This window comes from Gadus chalcogrammus, chromosome 19, assembly GCF_026213295.1.
Source record: "Gadus chalcogrammus isolate NIFS_2021 chromosome 19, NIFS_Gcha_1.0, whole genome shotgun sequence".
NCBI lineage: Eukaryota > Metazoa > Chordata > Actinopteri > Gadiformes > Gadidae > Gadus > Gadus chalcogrammus.
The window spans coordinates 6872193-6884865 of NC_079430.1; the positions used below are offsets into that span (position 1 = coordinate 6872193).

Genomic DNA, 12673 nt, shown 5'->3' on the forward strand with positions numbered 1-12673 from the left:
AAGGGTAACAAGGGTCAGAGATGGAGAGTGAAGGAACGGGAGGGTAGGAGCAGAGAGGCAAAGTATAAAGAGAGAGAGAGAGAGAGAGAGAGAGAGAGAGAGAGAGAGAGAGAGAGAGAGAGAGAGAGAGAGAGAGAGAGAACAACAGAAAACATAAAGATGCAAATGAGAATCGGATGGGGAATTAATTTCTTGCTGATAAGCAGGAAAATGTGCAGAAGGCTGTTCTTTTTGGGCTTAAATGAGAGGAGTCCACTTCTCCACAGTTGCTTAATCTAGCATTTAATTGTTTCCATGGCGCTTAATTGGATATAATTAAATTTGAGTTTTTCAGTAAATGTAATTCTGGGTAATGTCTTGGTAATTCAGAGTTCAATCGCACGCCATTTGACATGGTGCCTTCCTCTTTGTTATCGATGACACTTTGTGGAGTCATATTATGTGACTGAAAACACTTTGCTACAGGGCGTGCTGGATGGGTCCGAATCTAAACGACGCACTCATAATGTTACCAATAAATAATACAAATGAATAACCTTGTTCGTGGAGCAGCAAAGGCTTTAGGCTTTATGAGCAGCAGGATAAAACAGCCCAGAGTAAAGCTCTGCCATAACGTGGAAGGGAAATGGATATGGGGGCCGCCCTGCATCTCTGATCTCCTATCATAGGCTTCATCTTTGAACATGCTAAACACCTTGTCTACAGCTTGCTATGGTCCCCCTCGTTGTATTTTATCGAGACAGGTTAATAAGAACGCGGGGCTCAAGGTGACAGAGACAAGCGCCTCATAACAGAGGGAAGCACATTAATCATAGACGAGTGCCCCCGTGTGTTGTGCCTGACGGCTGTGAGATGGGATTAGTCTGTGCATCTCTCTGAGTGTTTCCATATGTCTGTATCTATATGTATGGAGCCATAGGGGTGCCTTTTATGTGTTTATGTGCATGTATCTGGTTTATGTAATTTATATTGTAGAAGTTCGTATACCAACACTATTCTAGATATTTCTGTAGAGTTTATATTTATATATGTATACATAACAGAAAACCTGGTATCTATAAATCTATAAATCTTACTGGTGGTAGGTTCCTCATCTTATTTTGTATTAGTGTGTTATTTTTAGCCTCTGGAATGAGCAGCGCAGTTTCCCAGAAACCCATTAAAACATAAGCACGATCCCGTAATCCCGGAACACCTTGTAAAACAGGGTGACTTGGTATCTTTTATTGTTGGGAAAACAACGCTTTTATTTATGTTTCCTGAGTACGCCGGTGTCCTAGCCTCACGTTCTAACCAGCCCCTGAAAAAGCCGTTGGTGACGTCAGCGTCTAGAAGCGTAGGGGCCCCCCGGTAGATTCTTACCGCGGCTCCTCTATCTCCGCTGCTGCCAGTTCCTCCAGAAGGGCCCTTATGAGGAGAGGGAAGGAACAGAACCAGTATTTATTTCTTTATACACATTATTAAGATTATTACTGCATGTGCTGAAAGTTAACACAATCCACTAGGAGCTAATTAATGATTATTACTGCAAGAGCAAGATAACTCGTAACCTTATTTGTTATGACAAGAGAGCAAGCTGAGGTGTTCTTTGTTGAGTTTGTCCCTGATTCAGTTTCAACGTGTAAACGTATAGAAATGCTTGTTTGTGAAGCTACAAATGGCATTAACTATAGGTCTGTTTAATAAGTGAACAACAAAGGAGCACAAACTCAATCTATAATGTAGGACCTTAACGTCAACAATTCAACATTTACAATCGTTATATCTTGCCTCTCGAGTTCTTTGTTGAAACAATTGCAATGATAATATAATAATTTCAGACAAGAAAAAACGGATATCAAATGATGCTCTATAATCTCCAGATTTAGAAATCTATTCTTTAATTAACAGGCCGATAATGATGATTGAGATTAATGAGATAAGGTATCTTCTCATTCAATGCAATACTAGACAAAGGCTCAGTAAGATGATGGAAAACATCTGCCTGTGTTACTACCACATACAGGGCTTTAGAACTAGTAGTCCTTGGACCAGTCAAATACTGACCCCAAGTGTCTGAACTGAGCATTTCAGATCAACTTCTACGATATAGGAAAACCGCAACACCTCCAGTGAGAAGATCAAAATCCATGGAAATGTAAATTTATAAAAATGTTATAATTTTGAAGGTGTCAATGTTTCATCTGACGTATTAGGCGCTATATTTACTGCCTAGTTTGTAATATCATGGTCAAAATATGATAAATTATGAAATTTAGATAAATCAAGATAAAGTTAAATCAAGATTAATTTGTCCATCTGTCAATAAAACAGGTCTTGGTGTAAATAAAGGAGCCAAACACAACAAATATATAGTACAAATAAAGTTATAACGAAACAGAAACAATATACATACATGGGGTGCACGACCTTGAAAAATATGTTGATATTGTTCATTAATATTGCACTGTCAATATTAATTATAATAAAACATATAAAACCCCCAAAGTAATGGGAAAATGCATGAAGATAGGTTGTGTTTCCAAATGAACTCAAACTGTCGCCGCCACACCGTCGCACTATAACTCCCAGCAGTACTCAAAACCTTGGCATGTTTCGTCATGCCATTAATTGTGACCAGTCATATCACACACAAGACCTACAATCTAGTGTTCTGACGCGTGTTGTCTGTCTAGTACGCGACACTGCCACCCAAAGCCCTCCCTTGTTTCTTATACCCAGTAGGTGCAACAACAAGTTACCTCAATCGACGTCTGACAATATCGCATTATCATTTTGTCATAATCGTGCAGCCCTGAGGGGGGTTGTGTTATTGGGAAAGGTGTCATAGTATGAGGGGTCACAGTATGAGGGGTCACAAGGGGGTCATGGTATAAAATGATATAGAATGGGAACCTGTGTACCAGGCTTTCCTTCAGCCCCTCTATGCCCAGTTAGCCCTGGTAACCCCTGTAGAGAGAGCACACACACGCACGTACACACACACACACACACACACACACACACACACACACACACACACACACACACACACACACACACACACACACACACACACACACACACACACACACACACACACACACACACACACACACACAGCAGAGTATCACAAACACAATCACACAAACAGTGTCACAGTGTCACATTGACACACGCACACGCACACACACACACACACACACACACACACACACACACACACACACACACATTGTTGTTACAGCAGACATTTTTGAATTCATGTATCATCATTTCCTCATCAACAAATCACATGTAACATACATAAATTAATTTAACCTAATATTAATTATTAAACTTAATATTTGTTCTCATTTGTAATTTGAACTATAGACATTTTAATACATATGTTCAAGATCACCGGGCTGTCTTGGTCAAATGACGATCAAAGATGTAAATGATGTAATTGAATGACACCTGGCATTACACTGACAGTCTGATCCCACACAAACCAAGCTGGTGGCTTGCAACCCGCTATCTGTAGCTCACCGAGGGCCCCGGCTGACAGCTGGGTCCCCTCGGGCCCTGGGGTCCCTGGAGGAAAAGGAGACGTTGTCAAAACCATGAGGAACAACAGTCAAAACCAGAACAAATAAATACATGTACTGTGACACATAAGGCAATTCAGGTTTTATGTGCATGGCGCTGAAGTTACAGTGTCTCAAAGGGCTTTACAGGTCAACATCATAATACAACTCATAACCCTAAGCTTTCCCAAAACACTCTCAAATTCAAGGGAAGTAACCTTAAAGATAGAAGAGGGATCCCTCTTCAGGGATGGATTGGAGTGCAATAGGCACACAAATAATGGTAGCAACGCTTTTTCTTATGATGTCTGCCATTCAGACTTTTTAAAGCAAAGATGTGCAACATCTGAAACAAAGCTTTCCTTGAAGGATGTATTGTCTATTTTTGTGCGTCAGTGACATCAGCAAATGGTTGTGTACCTTGTCTCCTCTTGGTCCATGTCTGCCTTGACGGCCTACTGGTCCTCTGCTTCCCTTTGGGGATGTAAACACACCAGTGGCAGCTGATTCAATACACATGTCCAACACACTAATGACACACAACCGCAGAGCTAGAATACATTATTAGTGACAGATGTGTCTACAGACAGTCAACCGCAGCATGAGTAACTACACAACTAGACTCGCATCGCATCTTACACCTGCGGGTTTACGACAGTTGGAGATAATATTTAATGATCACTTAACATTAACCATTACCATGGCAACGATTGATGCCACAGCTGCGTACACTTTTGTTCTGGTACATCCCGGTATTCAAGCGATCTTAAACAAATATCTCAAACATCACATCAGACTAATAAGAGACTTCTTCCAACCACAATGACCTACTAAAGTACGATTTTATTGTCACCAATTGGGATTGTAGATTTTGGCTGTTAAACCACCAGAATGGTAAATAGTCCATTGCATGCAAGTTTGTGGACCAAAGGATCAGTGAATGTTGGTGTGTGTGGAAGATGGCTGGTTTAAGCAGCCTCAGCTGCCTGGAGTCAGACTGATTGGACTCTGGGGCTGGGTGAGGCTGCACACCCGGGGTGCATTGAGAATTCAATGTACAACAGGTTAAACCATCACCACAAACACTCAGGAGAGGTCTCTCCTGCATGGAAACATGGACCACCGTCTGTATGTATTACTATCTGCAAACTCTACAATAAACCGGCCTTCAACATCAACATCCCTGAGTGCTTGGTTTGGAAGAGCCCAGAGAGGCAGAGTGCAGCGCTGGCATTCTCACAGTATGACTCATGTTTTATTGTAAACTGTCATTGACATGTCAACTCTAAATCCAAGTAATTTTCCATTTCAACCTATCATCCTGTCTAAAAGGACCTGGATAGATTGACAACTGGATAGATTGAAACAGGCCTTGTTGAAATATTGCCACCTATGCTCTGAATGACAGTTTAATCATCAAATTAAATGAACAGACATATGTTTCCCCGCTCATTTCTGCCATGGAATCACTGACCTTTGACCCCCGGCTGCCCGGTTTCCCCCGGAGACCGTTCTCTCCACTCTCTCCCTGAGTGACAGGACAGAACACCAGTCAATCATACGTTTCATCGTTTCCTGTTCCATTTTTGTTCTATTTTAAGATTAAAGGACTAAATGATGCTGATAAAGGGCCAACCCGCATCGCATCGTGACATTTAGCTGCAGGATCACTGTGTGCTGGCATTTCGAGGTCAAGACTTCTACCAGCCTAAATCTCACTCAGATCAAAGTCATTAAAAATGGCAGCAGCAAAGAACCCCTTTTGACCTTAAAAATGACTTCAGGATATGACAGAAAATTTAAATGCTTTCAATTATTAAATACCCAGGAATTTTTAGATGAAATTAAAACGTAAAATGTAGTTTAAAGGTACCTGCAATGGAAATATATTTCCAATAGCCTTAAAACATTGACAAAGATATAATACCAATAGCCTTATAACACTGGTGAATATACCGCTAATATACCGCTGTTCAGCGGTGTATAGGAAAGGTGAGTCACTGTACCTCGATGCCTCCTTCACCATGTTGACCCCTGAACCCCGGCAGGCCTGGGAGGCCGCTGGGACCTCTCTCTCCCTGGGGGCCTTCGATACCTGTGACACCCTGGAAGCCCTGAGGAACGCCGGGAAGGTGGAGAGAGATAGAGAAATACATGGAGAGAGAGAGATACATGGAGAGAGAGAGAGAGAGAGAGAGAGAGAGAGAGAGAGAGAGAGAGAGAGAGAGAGAGAGCGATACATGGAGAGAGAGAGATACATGGGGAGAGAGAGAGAGAGAGAGAGAGAGAGAGAGAGAGAGAGAGAGAGAGAGAGAGAGAGAGAGAGAGAGAGAGAGAGAAATACATGGAGAGAGAGAAATACATGGAGAGAGAGAGAGAGAGAGAGAGAGAGAGAGAGAGAGAGAGAGAGAGAGAGAGATAGAAAGAGAGGAATGTATAGAAATAGAGTGAAAGAGTAAAAGATATAGAGAAAGAGTAATACATAGACAGAGAGAAATGTGTAAAAGTAGTGTGAAAGAAATATACAGAAAGAGAAAAAACTTTACAACAAGTAACACATTACAGAAATATTTAACAGAAAAATAATAGTAACCATGTTTCGATACAATTAAAAAAGATACGTAGACTCTCAGAGTCATAAAAACGAGCACCATAAATAAAGGGATGAATAAGGTTATGAATAAATGAGGATGTCCTACTCTCTCTCCTTTGCACCCGGGATTCCCCTTCTCTCCATCAGGTCCTCTTTTCCCCTGCCAGAGCGGTAAGGTTCACAGTTCAAAGGTCACTCAGGGGTCGAAGGCAGGTTTGATGCACACATAATGTAGATAAAGAAATACAAAAGGAAGAGGCGCTTCTTCCACCACTTGGTACTGACCGTGGCACCGAGAGGACCCATCAGCCCCTGTGTCCCTGGGGAACCCTAAGGTGGACGACAGAAGACACAGGTGGACTCTGATCACATTTCAATATTTAGAATACTGGATTCAGTTGAAATGATTCAAGTTCAATTTAATCTACACGTAGTGGCGATTTGCCCTCAATAAAACAATGACTGGAAAATAAATCAAACTAAGCAATGTAATCAAAAGAGCAACAGAGGCACCAGGGGGACGAATCTAATGTGGACAAAGAGTTAACTCTCCATACAGGATTTTGAGTTTCGGAAGTTGTTTTTTTTCCGGTGTTACAAGCAAAAACAAAACATATGTGCAACAGTGGGAACTTGCCACCTCATCTCCTTTGTCTCTCTGGTACAGCTGGTAAAAAACCATGACCCTTCCCAGTGCCTGTCTTACCTATGCCTGCCTACCTCTATGTATAGGTTAGACACCCGGTGCGCCACAGCTGCCCAATCATTTCAATTAACTTTAATTTCTAATACAAACGAGAAAATAAACATAAAATAATCATATTACTTGATATTAAGGAAACAAACTAAATAAATGTTTTATAAATAAATCTTACAACTGAATAGCTCCAACACTACACATGGACAGATCAAGATTAGGTCATTTTGTATGATGCTTGGTTCCAGACCGGATTCAATTGAACAAAATATGGTTATATTATTAAATACAATGCTTTTACAATAATTAATACAGGACTGGGTGAATAGACTGTGGAACATGTATTACATTAAGTGTTGCTTAAGGCAGAATGATTTCCAAACAATGATTAAGAACATACCGTACATCTACATACTGCGTTTGTCCATAAGTATGCTTGTATGTGTACCTGTGTGCGCTTGCGTGTTTGTTGTTTGCGTGTGTGCGTACATGCGTGTTTGTTTGTGTGAAGGCACATACATGTGTGTGTATAGGAGGTAAATACACAGTACAGGAAGACACAACTCACCACTGGCCCCTCGAACCCGAGGTCCCCGCGGGCCCCTGTTGGCCCCGCCGGCCCCTGACAGGAAATGAAGACCAGTCATCATTAACGGCAGGGAGGACCGAGAGAATCCGTCCATTGCACTGCGCTGTTGAGCTACCGATTAGAGCGGATGTGTCCCCCGCTGTACCTCTGTACCCCTACATCTGTGTTCCCTTCAACAGTCTAGTGTGGAGACATTTGGGTCAACCTATTGTTTTCTATTGTAGGTTGATTTATAACCCCAGAAACCAGTGGACTTCTGCAATTCATTGGCATTAATACATTATACGACATAACATGATGTCAAACATTCTGCAACACGTTTATAAAGAAGACATGGTACTCAAGGGATCCAGACGCATATACAATGGATCATATTACTACATCATCTCCTGAGTAGAGGCTGGTTATTAATACATGTAAAACGTGATGTGACTTTTATCACTTACAGAGTTTCCTTTGGGGCCCGGAACACCAATAAATCCACGCCATCCCTATAAAGACGACAACAGCAACATAACAGCCAGTTAACAGGGGCCCCTCCGTTTAATATCCACCCCCAAACATCTGCGACCCCCACAGCTTGTACCAGTCACAGGGAGAGAGACCGTCAGTAAACTGTACTCAGAGAACCTGTCCAAGGCCCGACATTATGCTCATTAAAACGTCTGATCAAAAGCACACAACGAGACCTACTTGGGGGCCGTGCGTTCCAGGGGGTCCGGTCAGTCCTTCTAGGCCTAGGGGGCCCTGGTCAAAACACAGAGAATGAAGTTTGTATTTGTTGCCTGTCTTTGATATTCATGCGTGTGTGTGTGTGTGCGTGTGCATGTGCGTGTGTGGCCTTAAGGTCGTCATACCTGCGGTCCTTTGGGGCCGGCAGCGCCGGCAGGTCCCACATCCCCCTGGAACATAAACATTGAGGTTTGATACATGCATGTGTCCAAGATACATTTATACATATATATATATAAAGTATACTCTCATATATATATATATATGAGAGTCAACGATTCTTACCGGTGATCCAGTAACTCCTTGAGCACCAACTGATCCAGTTACACCTGTTGCACCCTGTGACGCACACATAGACAAAATGCGCATACACACGCACACACACATTTGCAATTTGAATATGTATATTGTTTTAAATGTTTTCCTGCCAAGGGACAAAAGATGAAACTGAGCTATGTAGTTAAGACTCCCAACTACTGTGTTGTGCATAGTCCCTGTTAAATGATAAAACAAAAATTAAGTAAACTACCCCATACAGTTCATCCTATGTGAAGATCTCTTCATCTTACCGGAGGTCCTATTAAACCTGGTCCGCCGTCCAGTCCCGTCTCCCCCTGTTGCAAAGTACAAGCAGCAGAATGAGTGCAATGTGAAGCAGTAGTAGCAGGCAGTGCTATTTACTCTGTAGTCATTGAGCTTTCCTTCAGAGTGACTGAGGTCATTAGGTAAGGGTAAGATCATCCTGCTCAAGGAGGTGTACTGCTGACATCATCTGGGCGTAACACCCTAACCACTACACTACTAGTGGTTAGTGCTAGTACTAGCAGTAAGGAGGACTAAGAGGTCCAGGCCACTCACATCAGAACCAGGGGGTCCCTCTAGTCCCTCAGCTCCACGGACGCCCATGGGACCCTGAGGAGGAGACATCACAGTCAGCGGACCAGAGGCCAAACACACCCTGCCACCACTGTTATTTATGTACCCTTCAAACGCATACATATGACTGTTGGTACTGGAACCTGCACTAGGGCGGTCTCCTTGGTACGTTGAGAAATGGGGATCATTTACAACCCGGGAAACAGCACAGATAGATCAATGTGAGGAATGGAGCTCCACACATCTTTACATAATACTACATGGTAGTTAAGAGGGAGAAGAGACTATATAATGTGTGTGTGGGAACAAATAGATGATTTGGGATTGCCATTGCAGCTGGTGAACTGGCACACAACTAATTACGTTATTGTTTGTGAAGTCAAACTGCATTCAGTGACCTGGTTATGTAATCATAGTATCTATGTGCGGATAAATCACATAGGTATGTGGGTATATAACAGTAACATTAATACAATAAATGATATGACTTTGAATGTTAATATCCCACTTACCGGTGGACCAACGGGTCCTGGTCGACCGTTCAACCCGTTCAGACCCTACATAGAAAAAAAAATTATTCAAAAAAGTTGTGAATAGATGTATTGTAGTTCACACTGGCATATGTCTGACAAAAGGACACATCTATATTGGTGCAGCAGCAGGACCCATATTGACCACTAGGGGGCAGTACAGCCAAGGTGCTGTTGTAATGGAGAGCGACTTTCATGAGATGTCATGTCATCCTATTTATCTGATACCGATTTTTTGAGCTAGTGGGAGGGCCTGGCTCAGATTTATATTGAATCCGCTCATGTGTTTTTGTTTTCTATTTGATTGATGGTCAATTTGTAAAGTTGCTTTATTCACGAAACATGAGTGATTGTCAGGTGTAGCTGGTTGTTTCACACACACACACACACACACACACACACACACACACACACACACACACACACACACACACACACACACACACACACACACACACACACACACACACACACACACACACACACACACACCTTCTCGCCAGGTTCACCAACGTCTCCTTTTGGTCCTTTCCCGCCAACCAAACCCTGTGCAAACGCATGACAAAATCATAAATAATACACTTTTAATAAAACAATAATATTCAGTACCAAGTTATTTAGCTGATTAATTTATCCAAAGCAACTGACAGTGTCATACAGCCCTTTGATGATGTGTCATCAAAGAGTACCTTGTCAAGGTAAACGACGTGGCCTTTGAATCAAGTTCCTTTCGGAATCTGAGTCAAACACCCCATCACACATCATCCTGCCAAGCAGGAACACTATCGTCTCCACACTCATCTCCTTCTTCTCCATCTTGTACATAGTGCAGGGGTGATGATGGGCTCTATGCTTCCAGATCTATGTATCCAACTAGGATCCAGATCTATCCAGTCTCTTACCTCCTCGCCCATCTCCCCTTTAGTCCCTGGTTCTCCTCTGTATCCCAGCGGACCCTGGTCAACAGTCAATCAATTAAAGTCAATATTGAATCAATGAAAGCATAAATGAGTCATTAGTGTGTATACTGTTATAAGGACACGTTATCTGTGGAGTATGTGTCCATATATTGCCAGCATCTGAAAATGTATGTCTATATCCTATGTGTTTTACTGTGGTATTATTGTGTCGTTTGGGTTTGTTGGCTTCTTTGCCACCACCTTTGGTCCTGGAGGTCCAGGGGGTCCTTGCTGCCCGTGCTGCCCACTCTGCCCATCCTTTCCTGGGATCCCTGGCGTGCCTGTAGCCCCTCTGTTTCCCCGTTCACCCTGGAGCACAGAACATAAACCCTGTGAGAGAGTACTCCAGTGGATGGTCGTCACCAGCCCTCATCGCTCTGGGTCAGACTCTGCAGAGCAGCCGTGTCAAACTGTGGGTCGGGAGCCATAAGGTCACAGAAGGGGACCACAAGGGTCCATATGTAAGCAATGGTATGTTTCTAGGATAACAGCTACTAGGTCTAACTAAGGCCCAATCCCATTTCTACCCCTTACCCCTTCCCCTTACCCCTCCCCCTTGTTTTGAAGGGGTAAGGGGTAAGGGGTAAGGGGGAAGGGGGAAGGGGTAAGGGGTAGAAATGGGATTGGGCCTAAGTCTTCCTTTCTCATTGTGCCATTATTTAGTTCTTGATGAGACAAAAGTTGAAGAGAGGAACCAGCAACACTGGGGGCTGGCAACACTTTTGTTTGATTCAGCTGGTGGTTGCAGCCTGTCTAATGGCACCTTTGTAAGTGTGATATAAGGATGCTTGTAGCGGTGCATGACTATATGGAGGTCTGTGTGTAATCTACCTTGGGGCGCATGTAGGACTTTTATATTTTCTTCTCTCTCTTCTTATTCTGGGTGTGTAGTGCAATTAGTTGACAAGCGGTGTGTGTTAGGGGGAAACTACATCATTAAAATGAGTTATGGACCAGACATTAAACACATTCCAGTGTTTTTTATCTGCATTTACATTTACATTTAGGGCATTTAGCAGACGCTTTCCAAGGCGATGTTCATTTGTCAGAAGAAAGAGAAGCAACAATATATCACTGTTAGTACACTAAGGATGTTCATAGAACAAGTGCCAAGCACTTACAATGGCTAGGTTAACCCATTGCCCGTATACAACGAAGAAAACTATTTTTAAGTGCCAAGACATCAGAATAGTGCCAGTACATCCAATAAGTGTGTACATTAAAGGGGCCTATACATCGCCCAGACTCAAACCTACGGCCAACTGCCTTTATCCGGCCACTCCATTGCCCCTCATCTGACCTGTTTGCAGGAAAATTGCATTGAAACAGAGCGAAGAGTGCCAACTACACAATAGCCTGCACGTTCTGCGCTTGCGCGATATGCAGGCGCTAGACTTGTCCGCCCCTCCCACACACTGCTGGTCGTGTGCTAGCAGCACACAACCAATCAGAGGCCAGACGCCTGAGACGCCAAAGCTCTCGGACTTTGCATGTTGAATCGTACCAGACACCGTCCAAGCCCTTCCAACACAGCTGAACACACGGAAAAGATTTGTTTCCAAATTCGTCAGAATTTCCCCAAATGTTTCAGATGGCCAACAGTTGGGCCAGTGTGTAGCAGCCTTTAGAGCCAGGATGTACAAACATGCATGAGGTGCATAAGAGGGGTGATTTTAGGTGAGTAAGGAAGGTGAAGGGGCAGGGAAACATGGCTAAGGAGGAGGCTATGCAGAGTCCAGAGTCTCTTTACCTCTTACATAACAAGAGCGGCCAAACTACCTGTGTGTTCTTGGCAGGACGGGGGCATTATTATATTTAGGAGTGTGAAACACACAGCATAACACCTGGTGAGGCTGCCTTCCAGCAATGTGTCAAAACTAATTTGTAACCTGCAAAAAAAAGCAAGCAGAAGTGCATACAGAGAGTAGCACAAGCTGCCGTGCATGTGCACACACACCACATACAGACACAAGACACACATGTCGACTTGGGTCTGAACAACACCTTTATTTTGGAGGAAATATATGTGAGCTGGTACTCACCATCTCGCCCATTATCCCTGGTCGCCCTCGCTCTCCCTGATCACCAGGAAGACCCTTCAGAGAGGACAACAGAGAGAGACATAGAGAGACAGGGAGACAGAGAGACA

The 12673-nt window shown here is 43.2% G+C and overlaps 2 protein-coding genes across 2 annotated transcripts in view; both read right to left on the reverse strand.

Moving 5' to 3' along the window:
* Window positions 1–1274: 1274 nt before the first annotated feature.
* On the reverse strand, window positions 1275–8493 carry LOC130372674 (scavenger receptor class A member 3-like). Its single transcript, XM_056578801.1, has 13 exons — window positions 8445–8493; window positions 8285–8329; window positions 8121–8174; window positions 7874–7918; window positions 7407–7460; window positions 6427–6471; window positions 6248–6301; window positions 5555–5662; window positions 5023–5076; window positions 3969–4022; window positions 3511–3555; window positions 2904–2949; window positions 1275–1407 (listed from the first exon to the last, which is right to left on the reverse strand). The coding sequence occupies exons 6-13, from the start codon at window positions 6445–6447 to the stop codon at window positions 1373–1375; spliced, it is 417 nt and encodes a 138-aa protein (XP_056434776.1). The 5' UTR covers window positions 6448–6471; window positions 7407–7460; window positions 7874–7918; window positions 8121–8174; window positions 8285–8329; window positions 8445–8493; the 3' UTR covers window positions 1275–1372.
* A 544-nt stretch (window positions 8494–9037) lies between these two features.
* Window positions 9038–12673, reverse strand: part of LOC130372807 (collagen alpha-3(V) chain-like) — a 45180-nt gene continuing 41544 nt past the window's right edge. The window contains exons 12-15 of the mRNA XM_056578967.1: window positions 12567–12620; window positions 10888–10934; window positions 10726–10833; window positions 9038–9071 (exon numbers count right to left, since the gene is read on the reverse strand). Coding sequence (XP_056434942.1) covers window positions 9038–9071; window positions 10726–10833; window positions 10888–10934; window positions 12567–12620 — 243 coding nt within the window. The remainder of the gene's footprint in view (window positions 9072–10725; window positions 10834–10887; window positions 10935–12566; window positions 12621–12673) is intronic.

Bases quoted from the DNA above. Each gene is read 5' to 3' on its own strand.
- LOC130372674 (XM_056578801.1), bottom strand. From the start codon at position 6,447: ATGGGTCCTCTCGGTGCCACG. The intron at 6,302-6,426 runs GTCAGTACCAAG...CCGCTCTGGCAG, and splicing joins TGGGTCCTCTCGGTGCCACG to GGGAAAAGAGGACCTGATGG. The intron at 3,556-3,968 runs GTACACAACCAT...CTTTTCCTCCAG, and splicing joins ATGGACCAAGAGGAGACAAG to GGACCCCAGGGCCCGAGGGG.